General features: G+C 40.9%; 1 protein-coding gene, 1 long non-coding RNA gene and 1 pseudogene across 7 annotated transcripts in view; 1 reads left to right on the plus strand and 2 right to left on the minus strand.

The window, feature by feature from the left end:
* The window catches only part of LOC122239610, a 56,617-nt gene extending 34,159 nt beyond the window's left edge, over positions 1-22,458 (minus strand). Inside the window, exons 1-2 of the long non-coding RNA XR_006218860.1 lie at positions 22,267-22,458; positions 11,477-11,532 (exon numbers count right to left, since the gene is read on the minus strand). This is a non-coding gene — a long non-coding RNA (uncharacterized LOC122239610). The remainder of the gene's footprint in view (positions 1-11,476; positions 11,533-22,266) is intronic.
* Positions 13,813-15,274, minus strand: LOC102952162 (annotated as a pseudogene).
* The window catches only part of FBXO34 (F-box protein 34), an 88,431-nt gene continuing 84,154 nt past the window's right edge, over positions 21,729-26,005 (plus strand). The window contains exon 1 of one of the 6 annotated variants that reach the window (XM_042989758.1): positions 21,729-21,896. In XM_042989758.1, the coding sequence (XP_042845692.1) occupies positions 21,751-21,896 (146 nt within the window). In that variant the 5' untranslated portion in view covers positions 21,729-21,750. Of the gene's footprint in view, positions 21,897-22,594; positions 22,673-23,468; positions 24,918-26,005 lie in introns of those variants that run through there. The other 5 variants (XM_042989762.1, XM_042989760.1, XM_042989764.1 and 2 more) reach the window with 5 other exon arrangements.

Here is a 26,005-nt window from a genome sequence, read left to right on the forward strand (position 1 = left end):
GATCCTGGCAAAGATAGTGTGGTTCTGGAGCTGGTGGAGTGAGCCAGAAACAGAAGTAGAAATGAGCATTCACTTCTGCTTTTACTCTGTATCCAAGTTCCAAATGGCCTTTAGCCTCCCTGAAGATGAAGCCTTTATACAAAGAAAAGGTCATCAAGACAGTTGTGGACATCTAACAGCCAAGGCAAACTTTTTAAAATGCAAAGGCTTTCTTGTGCCTCTGCCATTGCCAAAGGAAGACATGACCTGGCTTTCCTGCTGTTCTGGGAGGAAGATGAGAGATGGGTAGGGAGAGCCCAGTGCACAGCTGGGTCCAATCTACATCAGCCAATTCCCAGCTGACCCTAAGATACATTGAGCTAGTCTAGCCCATCCCAGCCTGCATCAGTGGACCCCAAAACACAAGAGCAAGTCTAAGCAAGCTCAGCAGTGCCCAGATCAGCCAACCCCTAGGTAACCAGCTGAGATCAGCAGACCTGCATATCTCCTCCCTGTTAAAATCAGCCTGGGCTGCCTGGGTGGCTCAGTTGGTTGACCATCTGACCCTTGATTTCAGATCAGGTCGTGATCTCGAAGTTCATCAGATCAAGCCCTGTGTTGGACTCTGCTGAGCATGGAGCCTATTGTATTCTTTCTTCTCCCTCTGCCCTTCTCCCCAGCTTGCACACCCTCTTTCTCTCTCTCTCCCTAAAAAATAAAAAGAAATCATTAAAAATATGACTATGAATACAACTACATCATTTCCCATAGCAATCCATGAGTATCTGGGTCTGGTGTGCTGTTTCCTGCCTGTGCTGCCACCACTTGGCACAGTGGACCAATGTGACACAGAGAATCATGGCTATCACTTTGCCCCCTTCAGAATGCCAACACTTTGCTGGTTACCTCAGACTGAAGGGGATACCAGTGAGCATCCAGCCCAGAACCAAATGGTTGCTGGCAGTAGGCACAGACCTCAGTGGAGGTGGGGAAGGGGAGACTGTAAGACCTTGGCCAACAACTTTCCCTTTCTTGAGTGAAATTTTATTCTGAGGCCCTGGAGGCCTCGTCTTGCCCACAAAGATCACGGAAAACTCCCCATTCTCAGCTCCCCTCCTGAGTTTATATCTGGCTGGCCTTTTAAAGTGTATGTGTGTTGGGAGGGAAGGTGCTAAAGGGGTTATAAAGGGCCCCACAATGGGTTTCAACTTACTTTTCTAATTTACCTTTGAAAACTAAGGAAGAAGCAAGTGGTATTTTCAAAGTCTTCACATTTCAAGACTGTACAGTCTACTTGTAAGCAAAGAAAGCATTATTTTCTTTTTTAATGTTTTTTTTAATTTTTAAAAAATATTTATTTTTGAGAGAGAGAGAGCCACTGAGCATGAGTGGGGGAGGGGCAGAGAGAGAGAGGGAGACATAGAATTTGGAGCAGTCTCCAGGCTCTGAGCTGTCAGCACAGAGCCTGACATGGGGCTCAAACTCACGAACTGTGAGATCATGACCTGAGCCGGAGTTGGTCGCTTAACTGACTGAGCCATCTAGGCACCCTAGAAAGCATGATTTTCAAACTATTTCCAGCACATAGTGCTGAAATGTTTGATGGCACAGAAGCCCTTCAGGGTGCAGCTGTTCAGAATGAGAATCTTAGGGGATGTTGGAATACTGGGCCATGTGACAATCTCTTCAATGTAGAGCCTAGTCCTTGAGCCATATAGGGGATCCAAGCCTTGTCCAGCTGAATGAGCAGCTCAATCTTGTTGACAATCTGTTGGGGGAAGGGAGTGGATTGAGTGAAGGGACGAATAGGTGGAACACAGAAGATTCTTAGAGCAATGAGACTATTTTGCATATATTACAATGGCGGATACATATTATTATACTTTGTCAAAACCCACAGAACTACAACACCAAGAGTGAACCCTAATGTAAACTGTGGACTCTGGGTGATGATGTGACAATGTAGGTTCCCCACTTAGAATAAGTGTATTAATTTGGTGTCCAATGTTAATAATGAGAGGGTTGTATATATGTGAGAACATGTTTTAGGGAGTTTTCTGTACTTTCTGCTCAATTTTGCTGTGAACCTAAAACTGATCTAAAAAATAAAGTTCATTAATTAAAAAAATATATTAAACCTATTGAAAAGTTGCAAGTACAGTGCAGATAACATTTTATCCTGTACTATTTGGGAGTAAGTTGCCAACCTGATGCCCATCACCCCCAGACACTTTAGAGGGTGTATGTAGGACATTCTTCTACATAGTCCTAATATAATCATCAAAATAGGGAAATTGACATTGATACTACTACCTAATCCTGAGACCCCATGAGATTTCATCAATTGCTCCAGTAATATCCTTTATAACAAAATAAAGGATACAATTCAGGAAAAGAAGAAAAAAGAATTTAAAGGCCTTGAATCAATTTTAATGGGTGTCATATCTGAGGAAAAATAATCAGAAATATGAAAACTGGAGACCATTAATAAAGAGCTGAAAATTTCCAACTCTTTTCTTGGGCTTAAAGATTCTGAGAAAAGAATGAAAAGAAAAGAAAGCTAAATGTTTAAAACAAGTTGAGCTGATGATTGACATTATAAGAAAGATTCAGTCTTTAGAAGATGCATCAAAACACATAAAGGTGCAAGTAGCTACAATGAAAACAGCCTTCAATATACATGACAGGAGTGAAAATCAACTTCAGAAGCACTAAAAGATGCTTTGAATGAGAGTTCTGATGTTCAGGAAAGCATAAAGCTGTACTCATAAAAAACTGAAGAGAAGAGTGGCCAGATGAATCCAACAAAAAGAAAACATTAGAAAATGCTCAAGTGCACATGGGGCAACTTCTAAATGGTAGAGAATGTCAGAGCAAGACTCTAGCGAGCATGTGCTGAAGATGGGAGATGGGGCTGCCCTTCTTGGAAAACCCAGCGTAGATGGTGGGAACTTGGACCTGGATGTAGCGACTACATTAGAAAATGACCACCTCTTAGAAGATGAACAAAAGGAGTTTTGAAGAAATGGATTGAAACAGTTGAGTTAAATACTTATTTAAAACCTCTCAGGGGTGCCTGAGTGACTCAGTTGGTTGAATGTTTGACTTCGGCTCAGGTCATGATCTCACAATTTGTGAGTTCGAGCCCTATGTCAGGCTCTGTGCTGACAGCTCAGATCCTGGAACCTGCTTTGAATTCTGTCTCTCCCTCTTCTCTGCCCCTCTCCCACTCGTGCTCTGTCTCTGTCTCTCTCTCAAAAACAAATAAACATTAAAAACATTAAAAAATAAAACAAAATAAAATCTCTCAAAGAGGGGTGCCTGAGTGGCTCAGTCGGTTAAGCGTCCAACTTCAGCTCAGGTCATGATCTCATGGTTTGTAGGTTCAAGTCCCGCATCAGGCTCTCTGCTTACAGCTCAGAGTCTGGAGCCTGCTTCAGATTCTGTGTCTCCCTCTCTCTCTGCCGCTCCCCTGCTCATGCTCTGTCTGTCTTGCTGTCTGTCTCTCAAAAAAAAAAAAAAAAAAAAAAAAAAAAAAAGAATCACTGCTATAGGGCCATGGATAGGTTGGCTAACTGGCTCTTGGGGATGAGGGTGGATTATTCCAGGGAGCTATCTATTCCAGCTGACTATCTATTGTGTGGTGTAAATACTCCCACCAAGGCCAATTTTAAGTTACTAATGTGGAGCTAATGGGGAGAAATGTGCATAATCAGCTCTCAGGAGCTCCCGAGGGCCATTCCAACACCACCTTTAGGGGTTCTTGACCAGGAAGTTACACCAAGGGGTAAGAAAGCAATATATTATATCTCAGGCTTTTTACATACCACAGATTCAATTCCTCAGAGACTATAAGGAAAACCTAACATTAATGATCTACCATTTCATCAGCTTTTGCTTGTTCCACTCTGTTTTTAAAGTTTTTTAAAGTTTATTTTATTATTTATTTTGAGAGAGAAAGAGAGAGAGAGTGAGAGGAGCAGAGAGAGAGAGGGAGAGAGAGAGAGAATCCCATGCTGGCAGCACAGAGCCCCATGTGGGGCTTGAACCCACTAACCATGAGATCATCATGTGAGCCAAAACTGAGAGTTAGAGGTTTAAAGTTCCTGAGTCACCCGAGTACCCCAACTCTGTTTTTAAAACTAAAATTTATTTTAAAATATCAGTCTTATATAGGATTATTCTTGTTTTCCACTTTCCTAATAATATTTGAAATTAGCTCCTTTTTGAAATAAAAAATTTTCTGAGGCATATCAGTCTTATAACTAGAGTAAATTCAGTCTTTGGTATATAGAAATAAACTTTGAGTTTCAAATGTCTCCGGTTGTGACCACTGTCACAATAGTACATATTATGGGGGAGTGTTAAACAGAAACAACTGATCCTGACATCATCTAGAAATAGAAGAAAAGGAAAAAATTCACTTGTGAAAGTCATTTTTAAATAAAATGCATTTATGGGGTGCCTGGGTGGCTCAGTCAGTTAAGCATCAGACTCTCGGTATCAGCTCAGGTCAGGTTTGTGGAAGCAAGTCCTATGTCGGGCTCTGTGCTGACAGTGTGGAGCCTGCTTGAGATTCTCTCTCTCCCTCTCTCTCTGCTCCTCCCCTGAACATGCACTCTCTCTCAAAATAAATAAATAAACTTTAAATAAACTATACTCTCCCTTGAATTATAATCCTTTAGAGCTTATATTTAAGCAACTGTATAATCACTTAACAGATAAAGCAGAGAAGCTAAATAAGAGAAAATTCAAAATCACGTTATAAGAGAGATTTAAAAAAATGCTGTTTCTGGATCAATAGAAGAGACTTGTTAAATAGCAATACAAAATATAATACACTACCTAGAAATCATATAAGATGGAAACAATTTGCTAATAAGATTCATACTTTTGTAGTGTGCATTTAGAAAACCTGTCTAAGAATTATACTCCTATTAAGTTTCTGTTTGAGCTACTGTATAATCAACTAAACAATAAAACCAAAGGAGGAAAAAAATTCATTTTAAAAGACAAAAACCTCATGTGTTCCTGACTTATTTTAATGAACTTATTAATAGAAACAAAAATACTGAAATACTAACTATGCAATTAATTTTCAAGATTCACATTTTAAAAATCTGTCGTTGTAAAACATTATCCTAAGAATGTATAATCCTATTAAGGTTCCATTTGAGCCATTGCATAATCACTTAAAAGAAAAAAATCTAGGGGTGCCTGGGTGGCTCAGTTGGTTGATCATCCGACTTCAGCTCAGGTCATGATTTCACGGTTTGTGGGTTCGAGCCCTGCATCAGGCTCTGTGCTGACAGCTTGCTCAGAGCCTGCAGCCTGCTTCAGATTCTGTGTCTCCTTCTCTCTCTCTGCCCCTTCCCTGCTCATGCTCTGTCTCTCCCTGTGTCTCAAAAATAAATAAATGTTAAAAAAATTTTTTTTAATCTAATTTGCTTTAGTAGAGTGAAAAAAAGTAATCAGCAGTAGTCTTGGATCTTCAGAAGTGGACTCATGGAAAGCGGGATTGATCATTTCAGAAGGTGATTCATGTTGCCTTCATGCTATGTGGACAAGAGACTGAGTCTGGCCTTGGTGCAGACACTTTTTGTGGCCAGCAAAGGATGTGCTGGGTCAGGAAGTCCCCAGGAGGAGGGTGGAAGTGATTCCTGATGACCTTCAGCCTCACCTTCCAAAATAAGGGGAAAATAGGGGACCTCCCTAGGAATTTCCCTCTGTCTCCTTTGCAATATCCGAACCCTGACAGGAGGATGAGGGGGAAACTGTCTAGGTCAGAGGCTCCCAGTTCAGGTGGGATGTTGAACAAAAAAAAGATCCTGAACCTGTGTCAGTGTGAACAGCACCAGTACGAGTTCTGTCTTGCTCCTGGAGGGGGTCTGTATGGATGGAATTGGCCTGATGGAGGGACCCCTTTTCTGGAATCCTGACCTCGTGAGAGTATCATCTTGTCCACATAGGACATTTGACTCTGGATGCCCACATCACAGATGATCCTTTTTCCTCAGGAGTCTGGCCATCCAGAGGATTCCCTAGTGATCCTCTCAGGCCTCTGCCAATGATCTCATTTGGAATGTAAGGAAAATAAGGATCTTTCCCCAAATGTCTCAATGCATGTATTTTCTCTTCTTAAATTATCAAGATTTATCTCAGCCAACAGAACTCCCAGCAACGATTATCATGAGCCTTTCTTTCATGGGGAAATAAACTAGCTTTGATAATAATCAGAAATTCTTTTGAATTTTTCTGGAAGAATTTTTGTTTCTATTTTATAGGTGTTCCACTCTTCACACACATGGGTGATCTTCACATCTGCTTTAAAAAGGCTCTCCTCTTGGGGTGCTTGACAGGCTCAGTTGATGGAGGGTATGATTCTTGATCTCAGGGTTGTGAGTTCAAGCCCCATGTTGGGTATAGAGCCTACTTAAAATTAAAAAAAAAAAATTTAAATATATATTTTAAAAAGGTTCTCCTCTATCTTTGCAGGGTAAATTCTCTCCATATCGGCTATTTAGCGGAAATTAATTTCTTTTTCTTGATACAACTCAGAAAGAAATTTCTGCCAGAGCTTTGACCTTTCCCTTTAAGTGTTTTTTTCTAAAGGCAATGACACTCACTTGGAGACTTCTAATATGATCTTTAAATATATCAATTATCTTCTTCAGTTAATTTAGTGGATATTTGAGGGGGGAGTTCCTTGAGAGATTTTTAATGTTTATTTTATTTTTGAGAGAGAGAGAGAGAGAGAGAGAGAGAGACAGAGCATGAGCAGAGGATGGGCAGAGAGAGAGGGAGACACAGAATCTGAAGCAGGCTCCAGGCCCTGAGCTGTCAGCACAAAGCCCAACGTGGGGCTCTAACCCATGAACTGTGAGATCATGACCTGAGTCAAAGTCGGACACTTAACCAACTAAGCCACCTAGGCACCCCGGAGGTGATTCTTAACCTTCCTTGTGCATCAGAATCACAAATGCCTGGGCTCTTGCTCCCAGAGATTCTGATTTAGTTAGTTGGGGTGATACCTGACATCCTACTTTTCAAAGCTTTTTAATGTGTAGCCAAGGTTCGGAACCACTAAACTTTAATCAGACTTTGATCTGTTTATTGTGAAACAGACCTTTAGGTATTACCTTAATAATTATTTAAGGAAAAACAAACCGACCTCATCAAGTCCTGAATTCTTATCCTCTGGGACCTCTCTCCCTGAGGCAAGTAAAAACAGTATGGGAAAAGATTGCCATACACAGAGACTGCCTTACACAGAGCTACAGGCATTTCACAGCTGGAAATCCCTCCTGAGTATACTTGACTGTTATTCACTCTCCTTACCATTGGGTATCTAATAATTATCATAGAATGGTTTCTTTATGTTGGATGCTGCTTTAGACATAGGTCTCTGGTACTAACTTGTTTTAAATAAATGGTTCCCTTTTTTTCCCCACAAGATTTTAAACCCTAGGCAAAATAAAACATTTTAATTGTTATTCAGCTTTTTGTTTAGAGCTTTGCTGAGTAAACAGAGTAACAATATGTTTGGAATTTATTTTGTGTGAAGCATAGGGGTCAAAGAATTGGGTACTTGGTAGGGTGGCCATAGACAGTGGCTTTGCCACAGCTCCATTAAAGACACATAATGGAATCATGTGGGTTTCTCCTTATATATGCCTTGGATGCTAGGAGCCTCTGTGCTTCATCATTCAGTGGTACTGCTCTGTAATAGGTTAACCATATGTTTCTGTGCTTTCTTTGTGTTCAGTTCTGGAGAGTGTGGAACCAACTAAAAACTCATTAATGTAATTTAATAATTTTAAGATTAACATAATTTACCTTTGACGGCAGTGTACAAATTGCAGTCCAGTCCAGGATAAGGCCCAATGGGTTAACTTAAGACACCAAGCTCTCTAGAGAGAACCTATAAGTCATTTCACTTTTGAGAGGGTATTGAGGAAAACGTGAGCCTTTGGAAAGGCCAGCAAGATTCACTCTTTCCAGCCACAAAGACTAGTTCACTGCTTGGGGAAGGACCACAGAGCTCTGACCATTGAAGAGGGCCATTCGCTTTAAATTAGTTCCACTTATTAAAATTGACAAGCTTGGCAGTTCAAATATCATTGCACTTAATGAAAAAAAATTTCCCTCTGAATATTTTGACGTAGTAAATGAAATTGTTCTCACAGATCATTCATCTATTCTCTGATTCAATAAATCCGTAGTATGTGGCCTTAAGGAGCTCACAGAGGGAGAAGGCAAGCTCTATTAATAAATTACATTAAAATGTCTAAAGTGCAATAGAAAAAGTGGAACAAGGCACCATGAGATCATACATGATAGGGATGATTAATTTTGTTTACTTTTAGGGAAGAAGTCATAGGGGCGATGATATTGTAGTAGGTGGATAATATGTTTGTGTGAACCATGGCTTGCCTTTTCTCTGGACAGCTTGATAGCAATGGTGGAAACGTAAAAAATGAAAATTACCAATTTCATTCATTTTATGCTTTGTATAGCCTTTGAAGAAAGAGAGGCTTAGCCAATAATTTTGAAGCTTGAAACACATTTTTTTTTTTCCTGTGATGTCCCAACAGGGCCTCTGTTATCCGAGCACAACTTCCTCCTCAAAGCAGGAAACTGGGAATCAGATATGACAACATACAGAATAACACATATGTGAAAACATACTTAGGACGTTTTTGAGAAGTATTTAATGAACTTCAGAACAGGACTGTTACCACACATATCAATCACACATTGGTTTTATTCAGAGTGGAGGTTTACAGCTTTGCTGTTACTACAAGTGTAAAAAAAGATAACTGCATGGTGCCATGCAAAAGTAGCCTTGGAGTAGCAAAGAATGAAGATGACTCAGAAAGGGATAGGATTCTAGGATGCCTGGGTGGCTCAGCCAGTTGAGTGTCTGACTCATGCTCAGGTCATAATCTCATGGTTTATTGGTTCAAGCCCCACGTCAGGCTCTGTGCTGGCAGTGCAGAGCCTGCTTGGGATTCATTCTCTCTCTCTCTCTCTCTCTCTCTCTCTCTCTCTCTCTCTCTCTCTGCCTCTCCCCTGCTCATGCTCCCTTTCTCTCTCAAAATAAGTAAATAAACATTAAAAAAAAAAAAAGAAGAAGAAAGGATTCAAATCTACATTCAGTACACAGAGACTTCAGTGATAGTATGTGTGGCTCAAGGGGAGTCTTACCAAGAGGAGTCTTCTCTTTAGCTAGTGGTGACTGTAAAAGTCAAGCTGTTTGGTAAGAAAGTCAAGAAATATGGGAGGTTATAGTAGGGGCAGAGACCAAAGAGGGGAGGAAAGCATACAGAAACCTAGGGAAGTTCAGCAACAGTAAAGGTGACAGATGGCAAAAGCCATGGGAGCAATGGAGCCTTAAGGAGCATGTAATCTTAGTGTGAAAATGCTGGCTCTGGAGTAGCTCTGGACAAGCAGGAACACTCACATGCCCCTTCCTTTTATAAGGCCATTACTCTACCACTTTGAAAACACACTTTGGCTCTATTGGAGGGACATCTAGGAAAAGGACAAAACAGGCTCAATTTACTTTAATAATATGTGTATGTATTACTCTTCAGATCTTGCTGAAGGTGTCTTGCTGAAGGCACACACAAAAAATTACACATAGCTCAGCAGTCTCAGAAAGAGGCAAGAAGGTGTGGTGAGAAATCAGTGGGCTTCTATTAGAGTAACAGTTAACTGTGGAGAGGTGTGACAGAACCCATACAGTGGGCATTCAAAAGAAGCCAAACCACTGTATACGTTTCCAAGGAAAATCTGGTTCGAGTATACTATTTAATTGATAAAACAAATGATTTTTTCAAGGAAATGCTGGTAGCTGAGCTCTGTACTTTTTGAAAAGTGTCTTTGATATTTCAAACAAGAGTAGGTATTAAAAGCATAGCTATACTTGGTAGAAAATGTCAGCAAATCCTAAAACTGCAGAATAAGTTGGTGGCTTTTTTAAAGAACTCATTTCTGAGCAAAATCTCTCCCTTGGACCATTTTAGCAAGCTGATGTAACTAGGTTATTTTAGCCAGGCAGTCTCTTTTTTCCTATAGCAGGTGCATGTGAATTAGGTGTGTAGAACTTAGGAAGAATAAGGACAGACTGGCTAGTCTTTTGCAGACAGGCTCCCTCAAATTAAATTTCAATGATTGGAAAATGTCATTTTCTTAGAGTTCAAAATGTCACATGAGTTTCTATTCCTTTATATAAAGAATACAAACTCATGCATTAACAAAGATTCTGTTCCCACCAATTTTTATCAACTTCTGATATCATTAGTTTAAGATTATTCTGGGAGCATAGCAAAACAAAATTATTTTATTATCAGACTATTGTTGAGCTTGCTACCAAACAAGTAGGTTAGTGTCTTCACCTTTCCATTTTATTTCCTATACAACCTCCCGAAATCTATCTATCTATCTATCTATCTATCTATCTATCTATAGATATGCAAATACATATGAAAAAAATATAGGGGCACCTGGGTGGCTCAGTTGGTTGAGTGTCCGACATTGGCTCAGGTCATGATCTCACAGCTCATGGGTTCGAATCCCGTGTCAGACTCTGTGCTGACAGCTTGGAGCCTGGAGCCTGCTTTGGATTCTGGGTCTCCCTCTCTCTCAGCCCCTAACCCACTTGCATTCTGCCTCTGTCCCTCTCAAAAATAAACAAACATTAAAAAAATATATATATATATTTGAAAATGGATATTTATATTTGTATGAAGATATTTTCAGATACTTTCTAATGTTTTTAGAAAGTCCTATGAAATAAATAACTTAAGTAGTAATAGAATTGATTATCTCATATAACAAGAAGGCTCAAGGTTAAGTCAGAGGTGCAATGATGACATCAAAGATGCAGCTTACTTCTACCTTTTTGCTTGGCCATCCTCTTATGCTCTCTTCAGCTAACAACTGTCATGATCCCAAGACTGCAATCACAGTACCAGACACCATGTACAAATGCAATGACATCTAGCCACGGGAGGGACTGTTTCTTTTTGTATGTTTCTCTTTCATTGTTTGTAAATATGGTTCTACTTAGGAAAGTAATGCATTTCAACAGAAAATGAATATCTTCCTTTAATGGTAAGAAAAAGCCTTTCCAGAAGTATCTTAGTAGATTTCCCATTGTATTTTATTAGCTAGATTTGCATCACAGACCCATGCTTGAATACATCACTGACCAAGGAGATTGGGACCACACTGATTACCTTAGAGCAACATCTCTTGACCTTGGTACTATTGGTGTTTTGGAAGAAATAATTCTTTGTCTGGAGGGACTAGTGAACTGTACATTGTAGAATGTTGACCAGCATCTCTCGTCTTTCCCTACTAGATGCCAATAGCACTTCTCCCAAGATGTGACAATCAGCAATGTCTCCAGACACTGCTGAATATACCCTGGGAAACAAAGTCAATCAATCACCCCACTGAGAACCACTGACTTAGGTCAATCATAACTTACTCCATGGGTCTGGGCTCACCAACCCTGAAGCACAAAGAAGGTCTGAGATCAGGATTCTGTTAACAAGGAAGAAAAAGGAAATTGTTATTTGAGAGGCAGTCAGTGGATAGGGAGCCCCATTCCCTCACCCCCCGATTTTTTCTTGTCATTTTTCAACAAACAGATCAGGGACTTACTGAAAATATGAAAGATATAAAAATGAGTTATCTGATATTACTCAAAGAATGCTAGTTCCTGTCTAAATGCCAAGTGGATAATATAAATATCCTTATAGCCAATTGGTAATCTAGAAAATATAACCAGGGATAATTTGTGTTGAAGCACCAAAATTATGATTGGTTTGTTGGTTGTATTCTACAGGATTTAGATGTTCCTACTTTTGTCATGTTCTTGCAGCATTACCTAAGATTCTGCCATAACTCAGGTCCTATATCTAATGTTTAAGACTTTCTACTCTTACAATTTTTATTTGTCATCCATTGGTGATCAACACTTGCATCTTGGATTAAATCATTTGGTACGAAAAAGTGTGAATGTTTAAATTAATTCTAAAGCCATCTATTGAGGATCTTTTGTGTGCCAGGCATGAATACTATGAAGGAAAGTGACAAGACTGAAATACTGCATTAGAGAGTTAGAGAGAAAGCTCTTTGAGGAAGTAACATTTCAGCCAAGACAAGGGGGAGAATAGAGATAGATTGAGGAAGGGGACCTGTCTGATTATATAATGGGCTGTAGGAAGGAGTTCTGATTTTATGGTAAGATCAGGAAGAAGAATGGACTTGGGAATGGTGTGTGTGTGTGTGTGTGTGTGTGTGTGTGTGTGTGTGTGAGATGAACTGCTTCCCTTTTGCCTGTTGTGGTTTTGTACTTGGAATGTAGCATGATTTTCAGCTGAGTTTTACTCCTTCTGTGCTATAATAATTTGTGGGATATGCAAACCTTTATTCTCCTTTTGTGATTTTTTTTTCCCTTTCCATTTCTTAAGGCAGCATTGCTACTTGGCTTCTAGTCTCTCCAGCACAACTTAGGCCTCCTGGGTCTCTAAGAAGCCCCAACCTCTGGCTTTAAACCTGATGTTCCCACATGAGTGTCTTCAGGATCTAGGTCTATGGCCTTTTTTGGACCATTCCTTTTCATCTTACTCCATTGGCTGTGGAGAGAACATCTCCTGGGGAAAATCCCACTAGGAAAATTCTTCTGGGAACAGTAAGATCCCTCTATTTTTTTCTGCCTCACTTCCAAAAACCTCTTCATGACTGTAGGAATTAAACCATTCTTAATATAGATCACTGCTGCCCTTGCAGAAAAATATTTCTAGGATTTAAAAAGAAATCACTGAACCATTACTTAATGAGTAACTTCTGAGTGTTAGGCACAGGGCTTGGCATTAGGATATAGTAATGAATAAAGCTTACTCTCCATTCTTTTGAAGTGCTCCTCTGCAGGGGGTTATAATACATAAAAAAGTAGGCACCCTGGTGGCTCAGTTGATTGAGCATCTGACTCTTGATTTCGGCTCAGGTCATGATACCAGGGTTATAGGATTGAGCCCTGCATCCAGCTCTGCACCAAGCGTGGAGCCTGCTTAAAATTCTTTCTCTCCCTCTGTCCCTCTGCCCTTCTCCCTAGGTAGCGTGTGCTCTCTCTCTCTCTCCCTCTCTCTCAAAACTAACAAACAAACAAACAAATAAAGTGATGACTGTTACAAAATTTTGTGAAAGGATGATTAGGGAAGTTCTGGTTTGAAGAGGCTTTAGCCACCTCCCATGTCACCCTAAATGAAAATAAAATCTAAGTAAAAACTGGACTTGCTAGGCAAAAAGTTCCCCAGTGTACTTCCCTTTTCCTCCAAAGTCCCTCCTAAACATAAATTCTGGCATCTCCAGTGCTCTGTGGAGACTTTAAGCCAATACTTAAGATTGTGTCAGGGTTAACCAGTTGCAGAGAAGGGAGAGGAACCTTCTAGGCTGAGGGATGAGTAGACCCAAAGGCCCTGAGATGGAACAGAGATTGCCTGACTTGATAGAGGAGCTAACGAAATGCTTTCATTGTTTCCTGCTGAACTTCAGTACTTGGATTCCATGGAATACATAGATATTTTATTTTATTTTATTTTATTTTATTTTATTTTATTTTATTTTATTTAGTTGTTTTTTTTTGTTTTTGTTTTTGTTTTTTTTTTTTTTGAGAAGGGGCTCGCTTTATTGGGGAGAGAGCAACCAACAGATGAAGGCAGTCTGGTGGGCGTGCTACACATCATGCTCAAAAAGAGCACAGGAGGTTCTGCTAAGAAAGATCAACTGGAACATGGGTTCCTCTGGGCAACTCCCCCAACCTCATCCCTCTGGGGAATTGGGATACTCCCAACCACTTCCTTGAAGGCAAATGTGTTCACTACAGATAGAGCCCCTTAGGGGTGCCTTCTTGTTTTTTATAAAGAACATCTTCTTTAGATTTTTTGAAGTCTTCATTTGTTACTTTCATTCTACGTTCTCTCAAGGCCATCAGACCAGCTTCTGTACAGATTGCCTTGATGTCAGCCCCAGAGAGGTCATCTTTAGCCATGATCAAGTCGTCCAGGGTTACATCATTGGCCAGCATCATCCTGCTTGTGTGGATCTGAAAGATGCGCTTCTTAGTCTTTTCATCGGGCAGGGGGAACTCAATTTTCCAGTCGATGCAGCCTGGTCTGATAAGGGCTGGATCCAAAGTTTCTATTCAGTTTGTGGCCATGATAACTTTCATGTCACCCCTTGAATCAAATCCTTCTACTGGTTCAACCAACCCAACATTGTTCATTGAATTTCTCTCTTACCCCTGCAATTTGAGTCGTATATTTTTGTTCCAATGGCATCAATTTCATCAATAAATATGATGGATTGTTCATGTTCTTCTGCAACTTGAAACAATTCCCGAACAAGTTTGGGTCCATCACCTAGGTACTTCTGAATAAGTTCAGAGCCAACCACTCTTAACAAATTGGCTGAGATTTGGTTTGCTACTGCTTTGGCTAATAAGGTTTTACCTGTGCCAGGTGGACCATAGAGAATGACCCTCTTTGGGAGCTTTATACCCATCTCTTCATAACATTCAGGATGAGTGAGAGGAAGCTCCACAGATTCCTTAATTTCCTGGATTCGGTTGTCCAACCCCCCAATATCAGCATAGGTTTCCTGGGAGGCCTTTTCTACCTTCTACCTCCTAGGGGGGCCATGGGCCAAGGGACCCACGTCATCCATGAGCACACCTATGATGGTATGCACCTTGTGGTTGAGCAGGACTGAGCAGCCTGGTTCCAGCAGATCCTTGTCTACAAAGGAAAGAATGCTGGTGTAGTGTTTTAAGCCCACAGATGCAGACACTATGGCATGATTGTCATCAACGATCTCTTCAAACATTCTTACCAACATTGGGGTCCCCCTCAGATCATCCACCTTTGACCTTTCCCCCCCTCTTGCTTTTCTTCTAAAGTCTTCATTTGTTTCTGATTTCTAATGAATTCATTCTTCATGAGAAGATGGTCTAACTTCAGTAATTTTAAGTGACGCTGAGTGTGAGGTGTCACCAGTGACAGCTTGCTGGCAGCATTTGGTCCCTTTGTTTTCTTCTTTTCTCCACTCTAGTTGGTACTTTTTTTTCTTGTCCTTGTCATCCTTTCTTGCCCCTCCAGGGCCCTGACCACCACTCTGACTTTGACCCAGCTTGCCTTGGCAGCTTGAACCACCACTACTGGAAGTCCTACATAGACATTTTAAATAGAGGAGCATCAGGAATGGACATTGTTGCTTAGGTTTAGATTTCTAGTAAAAAGGCAAACATTAAGAAGGGACTTGGAAACCATTATGGCCTGGTATTAAATCTACCCAAGTGTTAATTATGATAATCAGAATGTGAAGAGTTTGGGAGGGATTGCCTCTTTTATGTGCATCAATAAGTGGGATACATATGGGGTGCCTGGGTGGCTCAGTTGGTTAAGCATCTGACTTGGTCTCAGGTCATAATCTCACGGTTCATGAATTCGAGTCCTGCATTGGGTAAGCTCAAGCCCCACTTCAGGTGAGCCCTACTTCTCTCTCTCTACCCCTCGTGGGATCCTCTCCTCTCCTCTCTTTCTCCCTCCCTCTCTCTCTCTCTCCATCCTCACTCACTTGCACCCTGTCTCTCTCTCTCTCTCAAAAAAAAAGTAGGATACATATGGAAATTGTTTTGGACCATTGGGTTGGTGTTGTAGAAACCATCATCTGAAAGGTCAAAGGGCACTGAAAACAGTGTGAGCTTCTAAGGATAATATACAGGGAAAGGAGATCTCGGGACCTTGACTGGGTTTTGCCATGGCATTTCACTGGAGGAGGCTGTCAGTCATCACCCTGCATTTCTTTTATTCCCTTGTATAAGCATGCAAGTTACCATAAAGTCAGTGAATCTAAAGGACTTTTTTGAAGAAATTAAAATTATTTAAAAAATTATCTGTGTAACTATCAATGTATCCTTTATTCACCTCTCTTCCCCCCACCCCCTGTGAAGAGAGTCTCTTGGTTTTTAGCTTTCAGCAGATTTTTGTGGTGCCACAGATCCAAGAAAAGGATAAGAACTATGATTTTCTGATTTTAATACTTATTCGGCTTTATGCCCCTCACGACCCACATCTCAGTTGTGAGATATACTCATATCTGTTGGAGGTTTACTGCCTTTCTCCTTCTGTTTCTCTTTAGTTTTGTTCTTCTATTTATGATGAATGAAGTTATTTCTCATGGCCGAGTAGCCTCTGCCCAGCCTCCCATCGCCACTGTCATACTACATACATGTGTTGGGGCTCAGGGCTTCCAATGACTTTTTCTAGACCTCTTGAAGTGTGTGCCTTTAACTTGGTAAACTTGAAAGCTTTTTCACTTTTTTCTTTTTTAAAATTTTTTTAATTTAATTTTTAAAATTTACATCCATTTAGCATATAGTGTAACAATGGTTTCAGGAGTAGATTCCTTAATGTCCCTTACCCATTTAGCCCATTCCCCCCCACCACAACCCCTCCAGTAACCCTCTGTTCTCCATATTTAAGAGTCTCTTATGTTTCGTCCCCCTCCCTGTTTTTATATTATTTTAGCTTCCCTTCCCTGTGTTCATCTGTTCTGTGTCTTAAAGTCCTCGTATGAGTGAAGTCATATGATATTTGTCTTTCTCTAATTTCGCTTAGCATAATACCCTCCAGTTCCATCCACGTAGTTGCAAATAGCAAGATTTCATTCTTTCTGATTGCCGAGTAATAGTCCGTTGTATATATATATACCACATCTTCTTTATCCATTCATCCATCAATGGACATTTGGGCTCTTTCCATACTTTGGCTATTGTTGATAGTGCTGCTATAAACATTGGGGTGCATGTGCCCTTTCAAAACAGCATACTTGTATCCCTTGGATAAATACCTAGTAGTGCAATTGCTGGGTTGTAGGGTAGTTCTATTTTTAATTTTTTGAGGAATCTCCATCCTGTTTTCCAGAGTGGCTGCACCAGTTTGCATTCCCACCAGCAGTGCAAAAGAGATCCTCTTTCTCTGCATCCTTGCCAACATCTGTTGTTGCCTGAGTTGCTAATATTAGTCATTCTGACAGGTGTGAGGTGGTATCTCCTTGTGGTTTTGATTTGTATTTCCCTGCTGATGAGTGATGTTGAGCATTTTTTCATGTGTTGGCTGGCTATATGGATGCCTTCTTTGGAGAAGTGTCTATTCATGTCTTTTGCCCATTTCTTCACTGGAGTATTTGTTTTTTGGGTGTTGAGTTTGATGAGTTCTTTACAGATTTTGGATGCTAACCCTTTATCTGATATATCGTTTGCAAATATCTTCTCCCATTCTATCAGTTGCCTTTTAGTTTTGCTGATTGTTTCCTTCGCTGTGCAGAAGCTTTTTATTTTGATGAAGTCCCAATAGTTCATTTTTGCTTTTGTTTCCCTTGCCTCTGGAGACGTATTAAGAAGTTGCTGTGGCTGGGGTGCCTGGGTGGCTCAGTCGGTTGAGCGCCGACTTTGGCTCAGGTCACGATCTCGCGGTCTGTGAGTTCGAGCCCCGCATCGGGCCCCTGTGCTGACAGCTCAGAGCCTGGAGCCTGTTTCAGATTCTGTGTCTCCCTCTCTCTGACCCTCCCCCATTCATGTTCTGTCTCTCTCTGTCTCAAAAATAAATAAACGTTAAAAAAAAATTAAAAAAAAAAAAAAAGTTGCTGTGGCCAAAATCAAAGAGGTTTTTGCCTGCTTTCTCCTTGAGGATTCTGATGGCTTTCTGTCTTACATTTAGGTCTTTTATCCATTTTGAGTTTATTTTTGTGTGTGGTGTAAGAAAGTGGTCCAGGTTCATTTTTCTGCATGTTACTGCCCAGTTTTCCCAGCAGCACTTGCTGAAGAGACTGTCTTTATTCCATTCTTTCCTGCTTTGTCAAAGATTAATTGACCATACGTTTGTGGGTCCATTTCTGGGTTCTCTATTCTGTTCCATTGATCTGAGTGTCTGTTTTTGTGCCACACTTCTTTTTTCTTATTTAAGCTTCACAATAATAGTTAGTAGGGAAAGACATTTTCACACCCAGTGACCTAGTTCTGCAGTAAGGATGAGCCTAGATGCAGTCTACTGGACCCTTTCTCTTGCTTTCCTTTTCATTGCAGTGGAGGATGTAGGTTAAGGATCAAGAGTTTGGGGTGTGGAGGAAAACGAGATGGTATTTTTCCTTTGGAGGTAGGAGTGAGCTTATTAAGGAATAAGTGGAAGGTTCTTAGATTTTATTCTGAGCAGAGGAGTAATGAAACCATGTCTATACAAACGATTGTTTGATTCAGTATGTTTGCTGGTTTGAGATGATTAAATTTTTTATGTTTCTTTTTAAATGTCTATTTTTGAAAGAAAGAGAGAGAGAGAGAGACAGAGCATGAGTGGGGGAGGGGCAGAGAGAGAGGGAGAGACAGAATCTGAAGCAGGCTCCAGGCTCTGCACTGTCAGCACAGAGCTTGACACGGGGTTCAAACCCATGAACTGTGAGATCATGACCTGAGCCGAAGTTGGACACTAAACCAACTGAGCCACCCAGGCACCCATGAAATGATTGTTTAGTCATTGATGGAATAACCACAGTTGTATACTGTATATATTTAGGACTTTGCTGTTGCTGTGCCATCTCAGGCCACCTTAATCTTGCTCCTCTTTCAGCTCCTTCTCAGTCCTGCGGCCTCACTGTGCTACACTGATGCCTTTTTGGGGAGTGCCCTCCTCAGAACCTGTTACAGGGTCTATAGCCTAATACACTGCACTGGCTCCAGTGGCTTTGTTTTGTGGGGATCATTCCCATTGTGTACATGGAGAAATAGAATCAAGGGAAAGACTTGCCTCAAATGGTTTCACCACCTCCTCACCGTATTTCTCTTAAAGTAGTGCCATTCAAAGTGTGGCCCACTGGCCAGCTTTAGAACTAGTCTGCCATAAGAACAGAAATGGACAGAAAGAGTTTTAGAAACTTTACTAGCAATTTGATAGAGTGCTTTTATGTGTGCTGAGTTTAATAATGAGAATTTAGGCTTTTGTCTTTTTTAATTTTAAATTTCTTGTTTTCTAGTTTTATTGTATTTTACAAAACCATCAGTTTACAATGTATTAAGGAAAAAAGCAGTTTGAGAAACATTGAATTAGACCACCTAGACTCTAATGGGACTTTTGACAATGAAGATGTGCTTTCCACATGGAAACCATTGTCATTTCAGTTTAATGATATCTCTGTTGTGCTTTGTAGTTACAATGTCTTTAACTTATCTGAAATTCCCCAAACAATACAGTGATATGGTGAAAATGCTAGAGTCTTTGCTAAGTTTGGCTCTATGCCACCGGTGCAATCCTGGTCAAATGGTTTAAGTCTTCAAACCTTAGTTTCCTCATCTGTAATAACAATAGTACTCACCTCACAGAGGTGTTTTTCTGATTAAATGAAAGAATGTATGTGATATACAGAATAGTGACTGGATCAAACACTGTAAATGCAATAAATGTTGGATATTAATGAACTGCAGTAAACACTATTATAAAATGGAGATCATGCTTATCTACCATCATGAGAAAAGTACAGATTAACATGGTTATAATTATTCACTAAACATTTAAGCAATATCAAGTGCAAGATCTTTTAATGGATACTAGGATATAATCCTTGTACTCTAGCAGTTTAGAATCTAGCAGAGGTATAAAATACACACATGTGAGATGTGTGTGGAGTAAAATAAAGGCTGTAAGGAAAGAGGAAAAAATGGGGGGAATCCATTTTTTTGATTCCTGTAAGGAATCAAGAGGTTTTAAAGAGGACAGTGTTTGAGATGAACCTGAAAGGATGGATTGAAGTTTTACAACTTTGAGTCAAATATGACACAGAGAAGTTTCAAATGATCATGATATATTGAGCTAATACCAATCAGATATTAAATCAGACAGTTTGATGTCAATATGTACAGTATGATTCTCTTCCCAATTTATAAAAATATTTGTTTATTTTGAGAGAGAGAAAGAGTGCATGAATGCAAGCAGGGGAGGGGGAGAAAGGGAGAGAGAGAGAGAGAGAGAGAGAGAGAGAGAATTCCAAGCAGGCTCCACACTGTCAGCACAGAGCCTGACATAGGGCTTGATCCCATGAACTGTTGAGATCATGACCTGAACAAAAATCAAGACTCTGATGCTTAACCGACTGAACCACCCAGGTGCTCCTGCCCCCATTTTTATTAAAATTATGTATATAGATAAAGGGCTAGATGGAGAAGTTAAGTGATTATTTCTTGGTGGTGAGATCATGGGAAATATTTACTTTCCTTATTCTTTTAATTTTTTTGTTACTTTTTGGTATTTAAGATTTCATAATATGCATTTTACCAGAGTAGCTTTATAATTGGATAAGCTACTTTTTAAAGGGCTGGCTAAAATCAAAGCTGCTAAATTAAGTATAACTTGGTATTACCTTTAAAAAATTAAAAAATTTTTTAATGTTTATTTTTTTGAGACAGAGAGAGACAGAGCGTAAGCAGGGAAGGGGCAGAGAGAGAGAGGGAGACCCAGAATCCGAAGCAGGCTCTAGGCTCCGAACTGTACAGAGCCTCTCAGGTGGAACTCAGGAGCCATGAGATCATGACCTGAGCCAAAGTTGACACTTAACTGAGCCACCCAGGCACCCCTAAAAACTCATTTTGGCAGTTTGTATTAGTAACTATAAATGTGTTGATACACTTTCACCTAGTGGTTCCATTTCATGGTATTTATCTTTAAGAATCTACATTCATGAGAATGTCCTGTGAGTTCTTTGTAATGGTAAGAAGAGAAGGGAATACGTCGAAGAATGGAAAATTAATTCAGTAAATTTTCCATGTCTACTTAAATAGGATTTAGCTGTTAAAATACTTATGAAGTGTATGAAATATGAAAAATATAAATACACATGAAAAAAGAGGACCCAAAACTGTGGGTACTCTATGATCATAGCATTGTAAAATAAGTATGCATGGGACAAAAAGTCTAAAGGAAAATACACCAGATGCTGAGAGTGGCTGTGTTTGTGTGAAGGAGTTTTCTTTATTGTCCTCATGTTTTATAATACAGTTAAAACTATTTTTACAATAAAATCGATCATCATTTTAAAGCCTGGGTATGAAAAGTTTCCTTACTGGCACTCTGATTTCAAAGTACTAAATAAATTAATAAAGTATTAAAAACCTATTCTGTATTTCTTTGCAGTTCCTTAAACTTCTACAGACCACATTTTGAGATTGTTAACCTTGAAAGTTTATGTGTAGATAGATAGGTATTCCTGCCATGATTTGCATGGAAACGGATGATAGAAAGGACTCTCTTTTTACAAATGCGAATTCTGAAAATCCAGTCTTCCAAGCTGGTAGCAGAATCAAAATTGGAACCCAAGTCTAATAGTAACTAATACCGTTTGTAGCTCCAGCCATGAGTGCTGATAAACTGGTCAAGTCTACGGACTGAACACTGGCGTTTCTACCATTCTGGCTAGCTAGCCTGAGGGTTTGATTCCTTTCGCTACAGCTCGTACTCCAGCTTTCACTCTTTCCCACCACTTGGGGGCTCGCAGATTCTTCACCCTTTTTAAGTTCCCCACTTTTCCCTTTCCCAGCGTCCGAAGTACCGCAGAATACCCGGCAGGGGTCGCTGCAACCCCCTGGTACCGCAGCCCCTCCCCTGGCCAACCGTCGATTGGGCCGGCGCGTGACGTCACTCCGTTTTAGCCAAACAAATGGGTTTCGGGGCGAGCGTTGGGATCCGCCGCGCCGTGCTGGGCGCTCGGTCCGCCTCAGCGGTGGGGAGTGAGCCAGGCCTCCTGCTGCCGCCGCATCGGGGTGTGCAGCCCCGGGCCAGGCCCCGACCGGGGCAGGAGCGCAGGTGGGTCCGGGCCGCGGTGGGGCATGGCGTGAGGGTAGCGCGGTCGGGGTCCGGCGGCTGCGGCCACCGTGGCCGCTCCCCGCCCCCTCCCGCCGCCTGCCTGCGCTCCCGGGGAGCGGGGCGGGTGGGGGCGGGGGCGCCGCCCGCGGGTCCCGGGCTCGCAGCGCGTCCGGCGCGTCTGGGGCAGGGGCCCCGCGGCCCGCGCCTCCTCCCGGGCCGGCCTCAGCTAGTGCGCGGGCCGGGCGCTGAGCGCCCCCGCGGGCCGCGGAAGGTCGGTCGGGCCGGCGGGTGGCAGCCGGGTCCCCGGTCCGGGCTAGAGCTCAGGAGATCACAGTTAGGCCGTAAGGAGGCACTGGACCGGCTCTCTCACCTCCGGGACCCGCGGCCGGTGAGGAAGTCGGGCCCTGGGCGGGAGTCGCCTCGCCTGGTCGCGCCCGCCGGGCTCGGCCACCCTGTCCTTTCCGTCCCGGCGCAGGTGAGCTGACGCCTCCCCTTAACCTTCCTCTGGGACCGGGCAGGACTGGGGCTCAGAAGCTTCTGTCGCCTCCGGGCAGGCGCAAGTCTACTGCGGGTCGGCCCTAGTCAGCGATGAAGTCACAGTGCTCTGGGTCCTCGTGTCTGTGACGTCAGGGGTTTCCAAGAGATGGGCTATGATGTCACTGCAGACCCCGCGGGGATCTTGGCGCGCGGGAGGGCGGGGAAGACCAGGAGGGGAGAAAAAGGAAGTTCAGTCTTTTATCAACGCCTGGAATTGCAGCGGATTTGAATAGAAGGTGGTTCGATATCAGCATTTCACAATTTTAATAGTTGTCAAGTTCTTTAACTTCATTTCAAACAAGCATTGTTAGTACAGTTCGACAAGACACATTTGATTTAGAAAAGTCTAAATCAGGAGGTTGGGGGAGGTTGAGTGTTTAATGTGAATGCCTTTTAGGAAGCTGAACTCATAGTTTGATGCTTTGTGATTGGAATTGCTGAAGAAATAGAACCAACTGGAGTGCTGATAATTCAGTTTGCCTTACTCTTTTTTTTGCTACCCAGTTATGAAATCAAATACGGTATCTGCTTCTTCGCAGTTTTGCTAGAGAGTGGCCAGAAAGGCGGACCTTAAATGAACTTTTTCTGTTGTAAAGGGGTGGAGGGGTAAGGCGGGAGGTTTGAATTAATCCAATATTCTTTTTAAACAATAATTACCTGAAGATTTAATTTATTTAGGTTGTTCTTGTCTTGTACTGTCATGGATAATTGAGGGCTTCCTGTGGTTTTAACTCACCAACAAGCTGTTTTCTTGCTTTCCCACTAAAACTGGGCTATGACAATAACCCAGGACTGCTTGTCTGGACAGGTAACTAAAATTTTGTCTGTATTACTTTCAAATATGAAACTACAGAATTTATATATATATATTTTTTTTTAATATATTTTTTTAATTAATTAATTAATTTTTTTTTTTTTTTTTGAGAGAGAGAGAGAGTGTGTGAGCAGGGGAGGGGCAGAGAGGATCCCCAGCAGGCTCGGAGTTGTCATTGTGGGGCCAGATGTGGGGCTTCAACTCAAACCATGGCATCATGACCTGAGCTGAAATCAAGAGTCAGACACTTAACTGACTGAGGCACCCCTAGAATTTTTTTAAAGCGCCTTTGTGAATATTGTTTTTCTTCGAAAGCTTTCAGAAGAGATCAGGCCAGAAAAGAAGCTAGTCATTTGCCATTACTGACCCTCTTCAGATATTTTAGCATATCAATATAATTTTTTCCTCTCTATAGGATCATTTAAATAGAATCTAGTTTGAAAAATAGTTGCCTTAAGATTGAAGTATGATTACAATATAGGGTCTTCAGCTGGAAGCTTGGGTAGGAGTCCTCAGTACTTCCTCATTGACCTTGATTTGTAATGGTAATTTTTTTGTCTTGTTGTTAATAGTTCCTCTTCTCCATTTGCCTCTAAAGGTGATTGATAGGTATTGTCTCTCTGAATTTTGCATCAACATGTAGATGGACATTATACTGTGTACATTAACACAGTAAATGAAAGCAAACATTTACCCTCCTTAATTACTGTTGCATTTGACTGGAAGTTCACAAAAGAAGGCTTTCTTACAAATTTCTTTTTGGTCCTCACCATACCTTGGAAATCTGACAGAGTTATGTGTGGTACTGAAAATTGTTTGTTTGTTTGTTTTCTTTTAAGAAGTTAGTAATTATATGGTGGTAATGTTGATTGAAGGCTCTAAGGACAGAATTTGAGCCTTTGGATCCTCAAGACTGATAGGTACCGAGTTAACATGAAACTGCTGATATTGAGGGTTTTAGTCAACCTACTCTAAGATGAAAGGATCGTGGCAAGATAGTATGTGATGAAATTGAAGGAGGTTCAGAAGGACACTTGTACAGGTCTTTTCCAGGTAGCCTTTCAAGGGCAGGCTATGTGGCTCTGTGTAAATTAAGTGTATCGTACTTGTATATCTGGGAAGGGATGGAAGTCAAACTAAATGTGAATTGAAAGACATATAAATGATGATGATACAGTAATCTCTTCCTGGCAGTGCTTTTTTCCCCTCTGTTGTGTTTAGTAGTTATGATTTTTTTTTCCTGATGGAACATGAGAATAGGTGGAGAATAATATCTTTAAGTGTATTCTAATGTGATTGAGGAACAATGACAGGTATAAAAAAGCCAGCTTATGTGTATAGTTGTATAACTATTTAGCAAGCCATAACTCTTCTGAAACATTTTTACAGCTTGTTTCTACCTTTGGCAGGATGTTTTTCTACCCAGGCCTTGAAGTTTTGGGTCTAGGAAGTAGCTTTTACTTCTTATAAATGGACATTTATTTTAGATTGCGTTTAAAATATTTTGTTATCTTCTTCAGTTACTGCATTTGAAGGGACTAAGTCGACCACTCATTAATGATTATGGCATCTTTCTGACAGCTAAAGCAAATATGAAGAAATCAAAGTGCTGTATTTTATGAATTTTCCGAATTCTTTGGGTATGTTTATTGGATCATTTCTATTAACAGGTAGAATTTAAATTCTTGTACAAAATTTCTACTTTATTTTCTAAACTTAAATTTATGCTCAGTTTAACTTGGAGAGTTTTGATATTCTAGTAAGCCTTAGTCTTGTTTAATATTTGCTGGGGGAGAACATACTAATCATTAGAGACATCATTTCGTGTAATCTTCCAAAATTTGCAGCTGTTTAGAACCAGATACTTGAGGGAGGCTACTATGGTATAATGAATGCCTTCCTTGTTAGGTCATGTGTGACAAAGGCAAAATTCAGCAAGTGCATAATTTACAGTCCTTTGGAAGCAACAACAACAAAAAAAAGAGATTAACTCCAAATGCATTAAGGTCATCTGGAAATTGAATTCCTGTCAGTCTTTATCTTTGCATAATTTAACTTCTCTGTAGTTCATGTTTATGGTATGTTGAAGCTGATGAACATACTATATTATCTAGGAAAGTACTAATAGAGTGTAGGTGTTTCTTAATGTTAGCTGAAAGAATTTATCAACCTTTAATTTCCAACAACATCTTCTAGTTAGCTCTCGACAGAGGAGGCTCTGGATCTTCTCCTTTTAAATATTCAACTTCTGGGGCGCCTGGGTGGCTCAGTTGGTCCAGCATCTGACTTCAGCTCAGGTCATGATCTCACAGTTTGTGAGTTCGAGCCCCGCGTTGGGCTCTGTGCTGACAGCTCAGAGCCTGGAGCCTGCTTTGGATTCTGTCTCCTTCTGTCTCTGCCCCTCCCCACTTGTGCTCTCTCTGTCTCTCAAAAATAAATAAATGAAAAAAAATTTTTAATATTCAACCGCAGAATCCTAGCACATACATTTCCTACCCTGTTTAGTTTAAATATGAAACTAAACATTAGTATGTGTGATTAAATATTACTAAATTTATTATAAGGCATGGGTTTCATTCATCCAACAGACATTTTTTGAGTACCTCAGCTAGGGACTGTGACATGCAGATGAATTGTCCTTGCTACAAGGATCCTTGACCTTTGTTTTAATATTTCCTTGCCATGGAGGCCCATGGGTAGGTGGAGCCAGAATTGGACCAAGAGGGCGAACCAGTTATGTTATGCCAGATTGGCCAGA

This window comes from Panthera tigris, chromosome B3 (assembly GCF_018350195.1).
Source record: "Panthera tigris isolate Pti1 chromosome B3, P.tigris_Pti1_mat1.1, whole genome shotgun sequence".
Taxonomy (NCBI): Eukaryota; Metazoa; Chordata; class Mammalia; order Carnivora; family Felidae; genus Panthera; species Panthera tigris.